The sequence below is a fragment of the Mizuhopecten yessoensis genome, unplaced genomic scaffold, assembly GCF_002113885.1.
Source record: "Mizuhopecten yessoensis strain PY_sf001 unplaced genomic scaffold, ASM211388v2 scaffold8949, whole genome shotgun sequence".
In the NCBI taxonomy this organism is placed as follows: Eukaryota; Metazoa; Mollusca; class Bivalvia; order Pectinida; family Pectinidae; genus Mizuhopecten; species Mizuhopecten yessoensis.
This window is the reverse complement of record NW_018407803.1, coordinates 565,605-584,249: the sequence shown is the minus strand read 5'-3', so window position 1 is coordinate 584,249 and position 18,645 is coordinate 565,605. Positions and strand designations below refer to the sequence as shown.

Here is an 18,645-nt window from a genome sequence, read left to right as displayed (position 1 = left end):
TCTTAAATGTGTGTCCTGTCAGTGATATATATCTTAAATGTGTGTCCTGTCAGTGATAGACCTTAAATGTGTGACCTGTCAGTGATATAGACCTTAAATGTGTGTCCTATCAGCGATATAGACCTTAAATGTGTGTCCTGTCAGTGATATGGACCTTAAATGTGTGTCCTATCAGTGATATAGATCTTAAATGTGTGTCCTGTCAGTGATAGACCTTGAATGTGTGACCTGTCAGTGATATAGACCTTAAATGTGTGCCCTATCAGTGATATAGACCTTAAATGTGTGTCCTATCAGTAATATAGACCTTAAATGTGTGTCCTGTCAGTGATAGATCTTAGATGTGTGTCCTGTCAGTGATATAGATCTTAAATCTGTGTCCTGTCAGTGATATAGATCTTAAATGTGTGTACTGTCAGTGATATAGACCTTAAATGTGTGTCCTATCAATGATATAGACCTTAAATGTGTGTCCTGTCAGTGGTATAGACCTTAAATGTGTGTCCTATCAGTGATATAGACCTTAAATGCGTGTCCTGTCAGTGATATAGACCTTAAATGTGTGCCCTATCAGTGATATAGACCTTAAATGTGTGTCCTATCAGTAATATAGACCTTAAATGTGTGTCCTGTCAGTGATAGATCTTAAATGTGTGTCCTGTCGGTGATATAGACCTTAAATGTGTGTCCTATCAGTAATATAGACCTTAAATGTGTGTCCTGTCAGTGATAGATCTTAGATGTGTGTCCTGTCAGTGATATAGATCTTAAATCTGTGTCCTGTCGGTGATATAGATCTTAAATGTGTGTCCTGTCAGTGATATATATCTTAAATGTGTGTCCTGTCAGTGATAGATCTTAGATGTGTGTCCTGTCAGTGATATAGACCTTAAATGTGTTTCCTATCAGTGATATAGACCTTAAATGTGTGTCCTGTCTGTGATATAGACCTTAAATGTGTGTCCTATCAGTGATATAAACCTTAAATGTGTGTCCTGTCAGTGATAGAGTCCTTAAATGTGTGTCCTGTCAGTGATATAGACCTTAAATGTGCGTCCTATCAGTGATATAGACCTTAAATGTGTGTCCTATCAGTAATATAGACCTTAAATGTGTGTCCTGTCAGTGATAGATCTTAAATGGGTGTCCTGTCAGTGATATAGATCTTAAATGTGTGTAGTGTCAGTGATATAGACCTTAAATGTGTGTCCTGACAGTGATATAGATCTTAAATGTGTGTCCTGTCAGTGATAATAGATCTTAAATGTGTGTCCTGTCAGTGATATATATCTTAAATGTGTGTCCTGTCAGTGATAGATCTTAGATGTGTGTCCTGTCAGTGATATAGATCTTAAATCTGTGTCCTGTAAGTGATATAGATCTTAAATGTGTGTCCTGTCAGTGATAATAGATCTTAAATGTGTGTCCTGTCAGTGATATATATCTTAAATGTGTGTCCTGTCAGTGATAGATCTTAGATGTGTGTCCTGTCAGTGATATAGACCTTAAATGCGTGTCCTATCAGTGATATAGACCTTAAATGAGTGTCCTGTCAGTGATATAGACCTTAAATGTGTTTCCTATCAGTGATATAGACCTTAAATGTGTGTCCTATCAATGATATAGACCTTAAATGTGTGTCCTGTCAGTGAGAGACCTTAAATGTGTGTCCTGTCAGTGATATAGATCTTAAATGTGTGTCTTGTCAGTGATATACCTTAAATGTGTGTCCTGTCAGTGATATAGACCTTAAATGTGTGTCCTGTCAGTGATATAGATCTTAAATGTGTGTCCTGTCAGTGATATAGATCTTAAATGTGTCTCTTGTCAGTGATATACCTTAAATGTGTGTCCTGTCAGTGATATAGATCTTAAATGTGTGTACTGTCAGCGATAGACCTTAAATGTGTGTCCTGTCAGTGATATAGATCTTAAATGTGTGTCCTGTCAGTGATATAGATCTTAAATGTGTGTCCTGTCAGTGATATATCTTAAATGTGTGTCCTGTCAGTGATATACCTTAAATGTGTGTCCTGTCAGTGATATAGACTTGAAATGTGTGTCCTGTCAGTGATATAGACTTGAAACGTGTGTCCTTTCAGTGATGTAGATCTTAAATGTGTGTCCTGTCAGTTTGAATGCATAACTTATATTAAATGTTTGAAAGCAAGCATGAAGATATGCGTTATATACAAGGAATGGAGCAACAAACGTCATACATTTGTTGGTTAACATTTAATAAAGTTATTGCAATTTATTAAATAAAAACACAACAACAAAACTGACATATTTTTATAATATATATATTATTATGCGTGAGCAATAATATATTCACAGAGTTGCATAATTCATGGTTACACTATCAACCATTGATATCATATTTTGCCGCTACAAAAGTATCATCAACCGAATATATTAACTTTGCATTGACGAATCAATTGATATGAAATGTCTCTATTTTCCTATTGGCGAGGGCTGGGTAGCAGTACTTCCTTGAATGCCGTGCTTGTTACATAGCTTAGTTCTACAACATTGGCCTTTCCGATTCGTACCGACCTGTCTGGTATCAACATATGTGTTACTAGCCCAGCCAAAAAATGTATCACAGACCTGCAAAAATTAACAAATACTTCATCAAAATTGCTATAGTTATTTATCATTAGTGCACATTTATTCTGTCACTTTTAAACGACTTTCCAGAGTCTATATTGATTTGCTTTGTTACTGAATAGTGTGTTATGTCTGTAATTAGCTGTAATAAGCCAATACTACAGGACACATTACCCTCACTATCATATATCTCTACCCAATGTTTATATAGCACAGGACACATTACCCTCACTGTCATATATCCCTATCCAATGTTTATATAGCACAGGACACATTACCCACACTATCATAGGTTCATTCCCATTTATCCAACCTTTTGAAAAATAGGTACTACAGGTAAAAAGTTGGGGTGGATAAGTGGGAATAGGGTATATTGTTAAACAACAAACACTAATTGGAGCTTGGGTCAAGTGTTGGGTTAAAAATATGATACAGAAATTAAGTCCTTTTGGAAATGTGTATCTATATTCAAAGTTATTTCTATTAAGTTGATTTATTGTTTCTGTAGTTATGATATATGCTTTCACAATAAGACTAATTTCTATTTTCAATATATTTATTCAATTAATATCAGACATATATATTATTAATAGACATATTAAGTATTAAATATACAAAAGAATACAAAATAATATTTATTCATAAATTGATATAAAGCACTAGAAATAAGATGATAGCAATATGAATAATTTTACATGATAGAAAAGTTACAATGTATAGTAAATTTCACATTTAAAATATTTGAATTAAGCAAAGCACTATACCAATCGAATATTATAGAGTCATATCAGTTCATTGAAGTTTCAGCAGGCGTGACACTGTGTCTGTATACTGGTAGATGTCGACTTCCCCTTGAATGAGTCGTTGTTTCTGTCGCTGAAGTCTGGAGTCTAGGATTCTGTATTTCAGCTTTCTTGTCTTTCTAGTGCCACCAGCTGCATACTGGATAAGTCGGATCTCATTTGCTGCTTGAGAGTGCTTGAGTTTTTCGATGATGACGTAGAGGTTTGGGGGAGCTCTGTGAAGTTGGTTGTTGAGTTTGTGGTGCCATCCTTCTAAATGGTTTGTTGTTCTGGGGCCAACTGTTGAGTAGTGGTTCCATTTTACTGTCTCCATCCCGATCCATTGCTCAGTAACGTAGTCGTTGAACATGGTGATCTTTGCGTCATCGGTCTCGTAGTCTTCAATTGCGTGGAACCATACATCATCTACTTGGTTGATGGGGACTAGTGGTAATGCTGAAGCTCGTCTTATATGTAGGTTGAGTAGGTTGTCGTTGGTGTACTGGTCTGCTAGTCCAAGTTTCTGTACCTTTCTCCATATGTGTTCGCAGTAGTGGAATAGACAACCTTTGATCGACGCTTGTGGAAAGACTGTCTCTGCTGCGTTACGGGCTGAAGACTCCAAGTCGAGGAATATAGTGGTTGGATTGAGTGATGTGTTGTTGTTTGCTGCTGCTGTCTTAACGATCTCAAATAGGCGTTGGTAGGTGATCTGGCATTTGTCAGGTAGGAAGGCGAATATTAGTGGGTACATCTCGTCGTCTATGAGTGCATGCAGGGTGTACAGCTGGGTGAAAAGTACAGGACTGGCGTAAAAAGTTCCATCCCCAAATATTGTGTCAGCGAATACCAGGATCTTGTTGTGGTCACCATCATCTGCTAGTAGAAATTGTGCTCCTGTAGTAGTCTCTTGCCATTCTCCCAGGAGATTAATGGCATCACGTGTGGTTGGTAGTGGTGGTAGTTCACTGTTGCGTTCTCGGTATATAGCTGATTTGGTACTGACGAAAGTTGGTATCTGTTCAACGACCAGGTGTGTGTGATCGTCCCATTCTCTGTTTCTGAATTTGATGATCTCGCTGTCGTACAATGCGGGTAGTGGTTCTAGAGTTTTGGCTGCCTTTTCTCTGATTGTTGCTAGAAATTTCTTGGCATCTATGTCAGCACGAGTTGGTGGGTGGGTGTGGTCTCTAGGAAATCTGGTTACCATGTTGTCTCTGGTGTTGGCTGTGCCTGGGGAATCTTTCTCAGCGCACTTCCAGTAGGCTAGTTCTGCATCTCTACCCTGTTTTCTGGTATTTATCACATATCTGTAGCCGTTTACAGCTACGTAGTGGCCTCTAGCGTGTCGAATGTAGTCTACTCTTACTTGTGCGTTTGCCATGGTCAAACTTGAATAATGAATTTTGTCAGTGGGTCAGTGCTTATAAGCTGAAAACTAGCTTGGGATGCTTAGTGAGTAGTATTCAAAATGTATGAATAAATTAGTAGAAAAAGGCTTGGGTGCTTCTTTAACACTGTTCAAAGCTTATTAACCGTAATTAATTAGATATATGCTCAAATCAGATTAATTGGGATTTTAAGTGAATACTACCGAAGTAATTATTTGATAATGATATATCAATTATTCATGCCAAAGTTAAAGATTGTCTTATTTCTAATTTTTATAAAATTACTTAATTGCTTTTTTCGATTCTATTCATGAATATTTTATACATACTTTCACCTTTCAAAATGTATTAAAATTACATAAATTTATCCACTCTATAATACTTTTCCCTTTATCCATGGAACAAATTGTCTTCGTAATTTCACCTGATGATTAAAATATACTACTAATTAAACATACCCACAGGGCATAAAACATAAAGTTGGATAAATGGGAATAGCTTTTTTCAGAAGTTGGATAAATGGGAATACACCCAATCATATATCCCTACCAAATGTTTATATAGCACAGGACACATTACCCTCACTATCATATATTCCTACCCAATGTTTATCAACTTCGATTTCAAGGAATGTAAAACTCACAATCTCATCGCGAGCACGAGGATAAAAATCGAGAGGCCATCCTACGTGCGCGAGATGAGGATAGTGTTCTCGCGACAAACCCTGAAATTACAGTGTGATAAACTGCTTTATATCTATATACTACTACCTTATATATTTTTTACCATTCAAAAAGTCGACTTTCCATATCTTTCATCCGACTTTTGCCTTAGGCTAATAATCATCGAGATTCACCGTTAAATAATAAAAGTTTTACGCGGAGGAATATCATAAATAGGTTTTCATAATTTTATACAAATTGTAATGATTTTTTTTATGATAAACTACTTTCTTACGCGGAACACTGTTGTGTGAATACTTTTCTGGATCATGACGTTTACTAGCGCGAGCAAACATTCTCTTTTGAGAAAAAAAAATCCCAAATTCCCAAATGTATTCCAAGTCGTTTCCGACTTGCTCTTAACTTCTTCCCGGCTATCAATCATGCTACTGGTTTAAGTGAATATATAAAATATGTAATATAGTGAAAGCTATGTATTTCCCAATTAACTCAAGTTAGATTTCGTTAGCTATATATTTCCCCATTAAGTCGCGAAAGGCATTAATCACGAAATCAAGAGAAACTTAACAATTACATATGCCTTACATAAGCCATACACGTCAAGTGAAACTCAAATCAAAATACACACACCATAAAAAATCTACAAAAACTCTGAAATCTGTGCCGAACATAACAATTCCAACCAATTCAACAAGCTTCTTTTGCCTGAAGAAATGTCTTTATTCATTTCAATGGAGCTTCATTGTAAATGTATGTCATTTATAACTTACCAATACCGGGTTGATATTATTTTGTCAAAAACAAAAACAAACGGTAAATACCTGTTCTGTGACACATCCCAACTTATAAATGATGTTGAAATTATTATCCAGCGATTCAACGGTGATACATTTCTGTCAAAGAAATACAGAATAAAATATTACAACAAGTACCCCATATCACCAATGAATCAGTCTTCATTTTTTTTCAAAAATTGGCTGTCTCTTATTTGCCTGGATTCTGAGTTGATAACAACTCACGAATAACTCGAAACGTGAAAGATTGACTCATAGCAGACTTGTTGTTTGTTTTCAGGCAGAATGTATGAATAACAACGACCTTGTCAAGGTTTTTTATTTCACCTTCAGATATATCGACGATGTGCTCTCTTTAAATAGAAAAAAACCCATATACACTAAGTCGATCAAATATACACTAAGTCGATCAAATATACACAAAGTCGATCAAATCGATCAAATATATACACTAAGTCGATCAAAATATACACTAAGTAGATCAAAATATACAATTAGTCGATCAAATATACACTAAGTCGATCAAAATATACACTAAGTCGTTCAAATATACACTTAGTCGATCAAATTTACACTAAGTCGATCAAATATACACCAAGTCGATCAAATATACACTAAGTCGATCAAATATACACTAAGTCGATCAAAATCGATCAAATATACACTAAGTCGATCAAATATTCACTAAGTCAATCAAATATACACTAAGTCGATCAAATCGATCAAATATACACTAAGTCGATCAAAATATACACTAAGTCGATTAAATATACACTAAGTCGATCAAAATATACACTTAGTCGATCAAATATTCACTAGGTCGATCAAATATACACTAAGTAGATCAAATATACACTAAGTCGATCAAAAAATACACTAAGTCGATCAAATATACACTAAGTCGATCAAATATACACTAAGTCGATCAAACCGATCAAATATACACTAAGTCGATCAAAATATACACTATGTCGATCAAATCGATCAAATATACACTAAGTCGATCAAATATACACTAAGTCGAACAAATCTACACTAAGTCGATCAAATCAATCGAATATACACTAAGTCGATCAAAATATATACTAAGTCGTTCAAATAGAGACTAAGTCGATCAAATCGATCAAATATATACACTTAGTCGATCAAATATACACCAAGTCGATCAAATATACACCAAGTCGATCAAATCGATCAAATATATACACTTAGTCGATCAAATATACACTAAGTCGATCAAATCATTCAAATATACACTAAGTCGATCAAAATATACACTTAGTCGATCAAATATACACTATGTCGATCAATTCGATCAAATATTCACTAAGTCGATCAAAATATACACTTAGTCGATCAAATATACGCTAAGTCGATCAAAAAATACACTTAGTCGATCAAATATACACTAAGGCGATCAAATCGATCAAATATACACTAAGTCGATCAAAATATACACTAAGTCGATCAAATCGATCAAATATTCACTAAGTCGATCAAAATATATAATAAGTCGATCAAAAATACACTTAGTCGATCAAATCGATCAAATATACACTAAGTCAATCAAATCGGTCAAATATACACTCGGTCGAATAAAATATACACTAAGTCGATCAAATATACACTAAGTCGATCAAATCGATCAAATATTCACTAAGTCGATCAAAATATACCCTAAGTCGATCAAAATATACACTAAGTCGATCAAATATACACTAAGTCGATCATATAAACACTAAGTCGATCAAATCGATCAAATATACACTCATGAACTTGAAATCACGGACGCTGCGGAATCAGTAGATTTACCTCAGTCGTTTGATAACATAGCCACAAAGGACGGCACTCTACGAAGCTGATTAAAATTAAAAAAAAATAAGTATTTTGATTTCTTCCATCTAGACTGTTAACTAAATCGATTCTCATTTTGATGACGTAGCTTTTGCTGGAACTTACATGGTGTGTACCATCGATTTAGCTGAAGAGTCATCTTTTTTAGTTTAAATTTTAGTTTGAGACTGTAGCCATTAAGTATAAAATAAACAGAAATGAACAAAACAATGTTCTTAAAAGAAAAGTTGTGCATAGTAATCTTAAAAAATATATCAATAGTTAGTGACAGTCATTTCTCATATTATTTACCTCGTGGGCTTTACATGTTTTTATTGTAGGACAGGCATCTGGACTTGATACTGCGTTACAATCATAACACGTTACTACAAAGCAAAACAAATTTCTTAGTGGGTTTGTTTAAAAATCAAGAGAGAAGTGTTAATAAAACAACAGTTAACGTTGAATAATTATGATACACGCCTGACAGTATGCGTCACGTGATTTAGTATAGTATAGCACCAATATTCATCAGTATGGTTTAAAACTGTTAACTTCATTAAGTCTGAAACTATAGCCTATTATAAGCATACTTTGTACTTCCAAAAGCTTGATTGTAATACGTATTTGATTAAATATCAGCAATATTGAAATGTGTTACTAACACTACAGTTTACAGATATTGGTATGCTTGGTTTGCCCTGTAACGAACGCAATGGATGAGAATGTAACACCCCCGTGTAGGTCTGAATATACATGTTTGTCCCTGTAACTAATGCCGAGAGAACTACACTCAGTTTTTAGTTATGCAAAGTAACACTTTATATCATCTAAACAAATCTCACAGCATGTTCCACATGTCTCGGGGCAGATCGTATCAGCCACACATCTCCGCTGGCACAGCAAAGGATCACTTAGCTCTAGCAACACACAGGCGCCGTTATCCACGTTTAGCGGTGAGCAGGTTCCGTTAAGGCCATTCAATGTGTTATCAATCACCGACGTCACAGTGGATATCTGTCCTAAAACAAAGGGTTTTACAATAAACGTAATATCAGTATTTTTACAAGTGAAACTAATAAAAAGAGAACCCTTTGAACTGTTTCGTTTTCAATTTTCTTAACATATTGTTTATTTGAAGACTATAATGTTTTTCTTGTTGGTTCTTATTAGCCTCCGCTCATGTTAATATTTATATACATGTGTATCAATTTTTATAATTTATGTATGATCATTGCAGGACAATAACATATATTGACAAGCTGGTCCCTATCAATCTTAAAACGTAAATGTACATGATGAATTCTTAAATGTCAACTTTCGTTTCTTCTTGTAACTTAAATGGTAGCAAGAAAAAAGTTTTTTTGAAATATTGACCCATTCCATTAGAGATCGGGCCAACAGTAGTGAAACATTGAAAAAAGCTTATTTCGTAATTGTTTTGCAATAAGTAAATTATTTTGTATTCATATTGCCTATAAAGTGTGTATATCACTACTAAATTAACTAAGATTCGTCAGCTGTTGATGATTTTCATGAAGCTTAGAGAGCACAGAATTTCCATGAGATGAAAACAAGGGGCCACGTTTTACATATTTATATGGCAAAGCATTAATGCGGCACTAAACGGGGAAAACCCAGCGTTATCATACATTTTGTTTTGTTTTGTTTTGTTTAGTATTTTTAACGTCCTATCAACAGCTATGGTCATTTAAGGACGGCCTCCCCTGTGGATGCGTGTAGTGTATGCGTGTGTGTTTTGGGAGGCTGCGATATGTTCGTGTTTGTCTCCGTGTGATAGCGCGGACCTCACTAAAACATACTGCCAAAAACACCCAGCAGGACACCCCATCCGGTGACATTATACTGACAACGGCCGAACCAGTCGTCCCACTCCTAATTTGCTGAGCGTTAAGCAGGAGTAGAAACTACCATTTTTACAGACTCTGGTATGTCTGGGCCAGGGGACAAAACCCAAAGCCTTCCTCACACGGGCGAACGCTCAACTAAAGGCCAAAAGTGAGGCAATGTCAAGGGAGACATTAGGCAGAAGAAAGTTGTTTAGAAAGAAGAGAAAAGATAAGATCCCAAATATAGTCGCCTCTTACGATCATGCAACGGGGGAAGCAAGTACAGGTCTTACGCCCTACCTGCAGGTACACGCTATCATACTTTATTACTAAAGAAACAAGAGTACCGCGGGGCGGAACAATATACGCCCCTCGGATGCCATATAGTGTTATATACTTTCTTACATTGAAATAAGATCTGCATCATTCTAAGAGTGGTTAGCTGACATGCTATAAAAAATGTAGGACAAAAAAATCAAATACTGAAATAAACAAAGGGAAATAACTTTTGCAAAATTCGTCGAATCAAAATTCTTTTAAGGAAGACACAACTTCATATCATAATTATAATGTATATCAAGTTTCAAAGAGATCCGTTGAAAAATGTAGGAGGAGATTGCCGGACAAAAAATCCAAAACTGAAATAAACAAAAGGCAATAACTTTTGCAAAAAATTGTTGAATCAAAATTCTCTTTAAGGAAACAAAACAACATATTATGATTATTTAGCCTACTAAGTTTCAAAGAAATCCGTCAAAAAATGTAGGGGGAGATCTCCGAACAAAAAAATCAAATACTGAAATGAACAAAGGGCAATAACTTTTGCAAAAATTGTTGAATCAAAATTCTTTTAAGGGAGACACAACTTCATATCATGATTATAATGTATACCAAGTTTCAAAGAGATCGGTCGAAAAATGTAGGAGGAGATTGCCGGACAAAGAAAAGTTTACGCCGGACGGACGGACGGACAACCCCATACCATAATACTTACGTCAAATTTGACGGGCGTATAAAAATAGAAATTGTAACTATGCTAAACATCATAATTTGCCCATGAGATGTTTGTTCCAATCGTCCTTTGAAAACAGAATAATAAACTATACGTAGACTTTGGAGTGACCCTTGTTTGAATGAACAACTGTTCATTTTGTTGGTACATAGATACAACCCACGCAGGTCGTGGATTGAGAAAATGAATATACCTTATGTTATCAACTGTGTTGTACGAGGCAACCTATGTGGGAATGCCTTGCAGAATTGGCGAGTTGCTCTTCCTGTACCACAAAATCGACCAATATAAATCTGCTGCACAATATTTGAAACAAAAAGTTTTCTCTTTACTTCCAAACAATGTTTAGGTTTCCAAGCTGGGTAATCTCTCACGTTTTTCCAGTTGAAGTGTTGAATGTTGGCCAAATGGAGAAGGCTATGGGATTTGTCCTCATGCCGCACAAACCAAAGTCGTCAAAAAATGGTTATTTCTTGATAAAAGTTCAGCATTTCAGCACGATTGGACGCTAAACCTAATGCCACTAAAACCAAACTGATCAAAATACTAAGGAGAAGTACTTCTGGCTATTGCTTGCACAAGCAGGAAACAATATTTGTTACCTGTTTATTGTCAATTGTATGTCATGGCCTGAAGCATACATCGGATTCACACTCTCCAGTTGTCCTGTCTGTACCTTCTCGTTCACAATATAGATGCTAACGGGAGATGGTCTGCTTACAATTGCAATAACTAAGATGAACACTTCTTATTCAAGTATGCAATATTTCGTTCGGAAAGGGAAAAGTCTTTTGGACGACTGCCCTATTAAAGAGTTATATCTGTAATACCGATACAGTCGAACCACTATCTTAAACAAACTAAAATAAAGGAATAAAAAATATATTATGATCAAAATGTAAACTATTCTATTCTATTAGGAAACACTTTCTTTTTCATTTCTTTATTTCTGTAACACTCTGCCTTGTATCATTTTGGAGAGCGCTCCCTAAAACTTTTACGGCCGTCTACGATTAAGGTTACCTTAAATACAATCATATACTAGACGGTATTGTCAACGTTCACTGAGGAGTTTAAGTTAAATGATGTTGGCGTTTCGTTTTCTACATCATGCATTGAAATTATTATTTAAACTTTTATGGAATGTGAGGGAATGTTTATTGTTTCTGAAGTATTTTCTAAACTTAAAACTTAAAGATCTGTAAAGCGTTTATTGACGTGATGTTACCCGCTGAGCTGACCTACCAGGAGGATGTGTCAAATGAGGAACTACTGTAGAAGATTCTGTGTCATCACTATTGCAGTAGTCACTGTCACAACATTTTCCATGTAGACCGTAAGCCCGTTTCCTCCCTATCACTGGCCCTTGTGGCGCAGGGTATCCGTATAATGTCTCACATAGCTGATCGAAACAAAGGGTTTTGAATATAATAAAAAATGTAGTTTCTTTTCTAATTTTAAAGACATAAATAACAATATTTAGAATGTTATGTAAATAAAATGATTTAGAAGATACATTTTAATATTTCTAATTTTAAGATTTCTAATATTAATAACAATATTTACAAAACAATATTTCAAATATGGAAACATTTGACACGCCCAATGCACCTTAATAAATATTACTGAATCATTTGACAACAATTAATGCAAATTAGGATGCCATTAGATTCTTCCCACCTTCCTTTCAGCACATGTTGCTGTGTAGTATATCTGAAGGCTGTCGTCGAGTCTCTGGGTTTCCAGACATAACTGAAACAAGCAAAACAGTTGTTAACTGTTTAAGTGTAAAGTGCAAATGGTTTTGTCTTTTGATCAATAATTCTTGGTTTTTTTTGCAGCTAAGCTTAACCTGGAAATTAAATACTGATATATACACTGATAAAAACAATAATTTGTTATTCACGATAGAAACTACTTAAACAATTAGTGTATTTAGACCGTTCAACCTGTAGGTTATGTTGCAGTCCTTCTCACAAATCCATTAAATTTGATTTCTATATAGTTTAGATTGTTTAACAGGTGAAGGCTTGGTCCAATCCTTTCTTTGGGTTTTTAGTATTTTATATTGTCAAAGCACAAACTGATTTTCATAAGTCTTGCATCGTTTTCTATACCCGTAGTATCATTGTCCAAGGAAAAAAACAATTTGTAAAATATCTTTTTTTTTTGACTAGGAAATAAGCATATGATGTCGACAATGATAACGTACTTGAACAATGAATGTTGTGTAAAGAGGACTATTCTTGAATTTCTCAATAAAATAATGTTAGCCCCTAGTGAATACTTCTCGGTAGCTGAAGTAAAGTGGGATAGACTACACATACTCGGAAAACTTATCCTTTAAATACAATGACGCTATAATAATATATAAATCACATCACTAAAACATCATTCTTTCATTCGGAACAATTTACAGATGAAAGAGCTAAACTTTTTCTTAGCTTACATGTATTGTTTTAGTCCCCATCCTCGCATTTTCTCATCCTCGATATCAAGGGGTTTCAATTTCAACAAATTTTATTTCATTAGAAAAAGGATTGAACAACAGGCATAGCCTATATTAGTTCTCTCCTAAAGCTAACAATGAGTATATAAATATATATATATATATATGATATAGTATGTTGTTATTTGATTATTTTAAGTATGAAACACAAAATGTTTAAATATGAGATATGAGTTTGGAAGTAAGGACAATATTTAAGAGTTGTTATAATATAAAAAATAGTGTATTTACTATGTTTTCCAAAATGTATAATTTTTGAGAACCTCGAATCCAGCATCCATGGTAGGATTCCCTCCACGCATGGGATACAGACCAAAAATATCCACATTGGCTTATCAACCACTGGTCATCCACCCATGAGTTTTGGGGCCAGTCATGGATACTGCATTCTGATTTTCACAATTAAGATAATTAAGAAAGAAAGAATTTGGCAGATTTTGAAGTGTTGGTGGATTCAAATCAATATATATTTGTTATACATGCATTTTGTAGGGATTTGTTAATAAGTAGGTAAATCAAGGATTTTACATTCTCTTTAGAACATTTTATACTATATGAATGACAAAAATGAGTAAACAACAAGATGAACACTGAGGTTTGGAATTGGTCCATTATTATAAGATTGTTCTTACTTAGTAATTATTCTATCACATAAAACAACAGTATACAAAAATTATAATGAATGATACATAGCATACAAAACATACAAAATATATGCCTATCAGATCAAAAGGGGGAAAGGCGGCCATAGGAAAAGGAAAGGGTGATGCTGACACGCAATGTTTATTATGTAGAAGCACAGTCGTAAATGATGAAATATATAATGTATCATCAAAGGGTCGAACTAGACTGCTGGTCTCATCAACAAGGTGGCCTAAACGAGCCTTCAATTTTGTCATGACATATTATAGATGTGCAGAGAGCGTAAGTGTGCGTTAACCCTGGAGTATCGAGGATGGTTAGTCCATGAAAAGTAAAGAAAGCATACAGTTAGGGTAATACAGTTATACACGTTTGAAAGGGGGTAGTGACCTCGTTCATTGTCAACGGACTAACCAGTCCTGACTGACACCCATATCGAGCCGAACGTCAAGGACAGCAAGTACCAATCTGAGTATACCTCGGTCTGGGGTTACAATGGGTGTAGCTAATACATTTTGGTAGCATTCGTGATCCCAAGTAGAGGACTTCAAACAAAGTTCTAAGTTACATTGGGTTCTAACATTACTGGCGTCTTGCAACACGCAGTGGGTAGCAGTAGTTATAGTCCCCAGCTTGCAGGGGTGTAATAAATATGTAAAGCATAATCGTGTAACTAAAATTAAGACAGTTAACACATTTTTAGTTCATTGCACATTCATATTTTTTTCAATATCTAATAAAAACATGTGTTTGTGTAAAACAAATCATTGCCCAGTAATTTCATCGCCGAGCAATTTCAAACAATCAGAAGTTTGAACTTTTTGTAACGTTGCAAACTGTCTTTGGTATTTAAAGAGAGAGAAAGAAAGAAAATTGCCTGATTTAGACTCTATTTGATGACTATTGATACTGCGACGGTAGTATTATGGGCAGGTCCCATTGCACGTCACAGTACCTAGAACTGCACTACTAGTTTATTATTCTGTACAGTATAAAATGGTAATGTCTAGACAATTACCTCATCAGCAGCACATTCTTGTGTCGTCCTACACATTGCCAGTGATGATACATTATTACAATGGAAGCACCGCAACGCTGGGAAAAGGTAAAACACTAGTACAACAACAGAATTTCACTCCGGATAATATCATAAATTTATTATACATATAAAATGCACAAACCCACTTGTACAATAACAATATTTCGTTCAGGAAAGTATCATATACAGATATAATAGACAAACACACCAGTACCATAACAATATTTCACTGGGAAAGTATCATATAAAGATATAATAGACAAACACACTAGTACAATAACAATATTTCGCTCAGGAGAGTATCACATACAGATATAATAGACAAACACACTAGTACAATAACAAGATTTCACTGAGAAAGTATCATATACAGATATAATAGACAAACACACTAGTACAATAACAATCTTTCACTGGGAAAGTATCATATACAGTGTTTTTTATTGTTATTTTGTCTTCATTGATCATGCACTACATGTAGTATCTGTTTCCTGTTACACTCACCACGTGAAAAAAGAGTACATACAAACATTGTATTTATGTACATTATGTACATTGTCGGCATAGTTTGGCCCAACTGAAAGGTGATATCTTTTTTAATTAATGTACACTGTACTCCATCACGATAGGATATATCTTGTATAGAAATTTAATTGATCGTTTTTGGGTAAAGATGTACCGGCTGTCCATGAGTACAGGAAAATTGTATAACCGAGAAAGTGATATCCACAAACAACCCTGCTCGAACTAAATACAAAATTGTCATCGAATACCCGATTTTATTCTTGTTTCAGCTATCCTAGCCGTGTGTCATCCTTCTTTAAAAACATCGTAGAATGTTCATTGGTTTTATATAAGTCTGATATTTCTTATTTCTCTTCTCTGTTGGTTTTATATAAGTCTGATATTTCTTATTTCTCTTCTCTGTTGGTTTTATGTAAGTCCGATATTTCTTATTCTCTTCTCTGTTGGTTTTATGTAAGTCTGATATTTCTTATTTCTCTTCTCTGTTAGTTTTATGTAAGTCCGATATTTCTTATTTCTCTGTTGAATTGAGTCATGTCTAATGTATCCTTTTCATCAATACTTCATTGTACTGTGTTTATCATTGTCTTTTAAAAAATCAAAGCTGCCATTTTAATTAATATGACATAAAAAAACAAATCAAGAGACATTTCTAATTTCTGACAGTCATATCATTTCACTGATTGAGCAACTTGAAGCTCGATATAAAATATATGTAAACTATCGAATAGAAAGAATTTATATCGGAAATATTTGTAATTTATTTTCGGAGAAATAGCGCCAGCAAACTACAGCTGTCACTTTCAAGATGTTTTCGCTGTGGTCATTTTTTGTCAGTGAGCCGATGATTAAAAAAGTAGAACTGTAGCCGAGACATAAGCCAAGAGAAAGCTTGATAGAAACTTCAAAAGAATCTCCCTCTAATACTTTCTGAGAAATGATAACAAACATTAACAGTCAAATTCCAAGTTGGCCCCCTGACACCAATATTTTTTATGCACAACTATGGAGCAATATGCAACTACTTGTGAAATTTGAGAAAGAAGTTTCAAGACCTTTCTGAGAAACTGAGACGACAATCTTAACGGTCAAAAGCATAGATGGCCGCCGGACAGTCTCCCTGTCCTTTCGACCAGTCTCTAAATGATACATAAACAGCTAGAGACTAAGGAGAACCTATCAACAGAATGAGAAAAGTTCTCTTTAGGAAATTGGGAATATGTAATAGCATACTTAATTGTCAAAATACAAATAGTTCCTGAGAAATAGCGATAACAATCTTAAACTGTCAAAATACAAGATGTCTGCTTGGTAGCTCAATATCAAACTAAACAGTCATGAAAATGCAGCTGCAGAGAGATCTTTCTAATTATTGAAAGCATGTTAGGTATCGGCCTGAACGAAATAAGTTCATTCTCCCTCTTGCGGGTTTGATAAACCGTTCCCTAAATTTAACATTAAAAAATCTGCGTTTAGTCCGTTTTCTGGTTATTGGAAGTGTAACAGAGGTGATTATGTATTCAATGCCTCGCAAGGGGTTGAACCTGGGACCTCTGGCTTACTAAACTTACGCTCTAAGTGTTCAATTGAATACCCAAACATCATGATAGAGAAAAGCCCAAATCAGTAAATAGGTAGGGCACAATCAATATAATTTTTAAACATGGTAAACAATGTAACCTCAAAACAGACTTTTAAAAACCTTTAACAGCTGATGGTACTCACGACAGCGTCCACACGTGCGGCGACATATACTGACGTAACATTCTCTACTGCACATGTCTGGCACAATCTTGAGGAGGATCACACAGGAAATGTCGGCCAGGTCCTCACATAGTGGTACTGCTACACCATTCTGGGACAGTACACAACCTAGATGTACTGAACACCAACACAGTAAAACACTTTATAACGGACGCTCAGGGAAAACGAGGCATTAATTAAGTTGGAAAACCTCGAGGTTCACAGGTAATAAGTAACCTGTAGTAAAACACGTCTGTAAAGCATTAGTTCTATGCAGGGAATTGATAAAACAAATGTATAATGAACCCGCGCGGACTAAGACGTTCCGAGTTAAAGTAGACGTCAAATTTGTTGTTTATGAAATAATTTCCCTACTAGGGGTTAACAAGTTTTTGAATTCAAAATGATATTATTAGTTTCAGCAAGACTGATCTGTTTTGATTAGTGATAGTAGCTAAATCTTGGTTTTTAATCAGAACATTAAGATAAAATCGAACATGCCAATTATTATCATAAAACATTGTGTCAAACAAATACAATACTTACAAATAAAGACAAGAGGAACATACCCATCCAGGAAACGCATTGTATTTTTAAAACGCAGGGCGCCACTGATAAGGAACCTATGCTCGCATTATAATACAGACGGTAGAAATTGGCCAGTGAAACTTCACACGACTAGTAATATTTATACCGATATGGGTCACGGCCAAGTCTCTCCCTTTATCGTATACTGGACAAGATTGTGGATATATCCTTCCTATTGCCTTGTATACTGGACAAGATTTTGAATATATCCATCTCATTGCTTAGTATTCTGGACAAGATGTTGGATATATCCTTCCCATTGCCTAGTATAAACAAGATTTTGGATATATCCTTCCTATTGCCTTGTATACTAGACAAGATTTTGGATACATCCTTCCCATTCCCTAGTATACTAGACAAGATTTTGGATATATTCTTCCAATTCCCTAGTATACTAGACAAGATTTTGGATATATTCTTCCATTGTCTAGTATACTAGACAAGATTTTGGATACATCCTTCCCATTGCCTAGTATACTGGACAAGATTTTGGATATATCCTTCCATTGTCTAGTATACTAGACAAGATTTTGGATATATCCTTTCCATTGCCTAGTATACTTGACAAGATTTTGGATATATCCTTCCCATTGCCTGGTATACTTGACAAGATTTTGGATATATCCTTCCCATTGCCTGGTATA

The 18,645-nt window shown here is 35.0% G+C and overlaps 1 protein-coding gene across 3 annotated transcripts; it reads right to left on the bottom strand.

Moving 5' to 3' along the window:
* Nucleotides 1-2,319: 2,319 nt before the first annotated feature.
* Nucleotides 2,320-18,199, bottom strand: LOC110456914. Of its 3 annotated transcripts, XM_021507966.1 has the most exons (10): nucleotides 17,960-18,199; nucleotides 17,396-17,551; nucleotides 15,125-15,201; nucleotides 12,636-12,707; nucleotides 12,201-12,357; nucleotides 8,939-9,115; nucleotides 8,406-8,479; nucleotides 6,288-6,359; nucleotides 5,427-5,507; nucleotides 2,320-2,610 (listed from the first exon to the last, which is right to left on the bottom strand). In XM_021507966.1, the coding sequence occupies exons 1-10, from the start codon at nucleotides 17,997-17,999 to the stop codon at nucleotides 2,455-2,457; spliced, it is 1,062 nt and encodes a 353-aa protein (XP_021363641.1). In that variant the 5' UTR covers nucleotides 18,000-18,199; the 3' UTR covers nucleotides 2,320-2,454. The 3 variants fall into 3 exon arrangements, with proteins under 3 accessions (XP_021363641.1, XP_021363642.1, XP_021363643.1); XM_021507967.1 differs by lacking the exon at nucleotides 5,427-5,507 and having other exon boundaries at nucleotides 17,960-18,198; XM_021507968.1 differs by lacking the exons at nucleotides 15,125-15,201; nucleotides 17,396-17,551; nucleotides 17,960-18,199 and adding an exon at nucleotides 13,728-13,785.
* Between the last annotated feature and the right edge of the window lie 446 nt (nucleotides 18,200-18,645).

Bases quoted from the DNA above. Each gene is read 5' to 3' on its own strand.
- LOC110456914 (XM_021507966.1), bottom strand. From the start codon at position 17,999: ATGCGTTTCCTGGATGGGTATGTTCCTCTTGTCTTTATTT. The intron at 12,708-15,124 runs GTAATTGTCTAG...TGCTTGTTTCAG, and splicing joins AAGAATGTGCTGCTGATGAG to TTATGTCTGGAAACCCAGAG. The intron at 6,360-8,405 runs GTAAATAATATG...TTTCTTTGACAG, and splicing joins AAACATGTAAAGCCCACGAG to AAATGTATCACCGTTGAATC.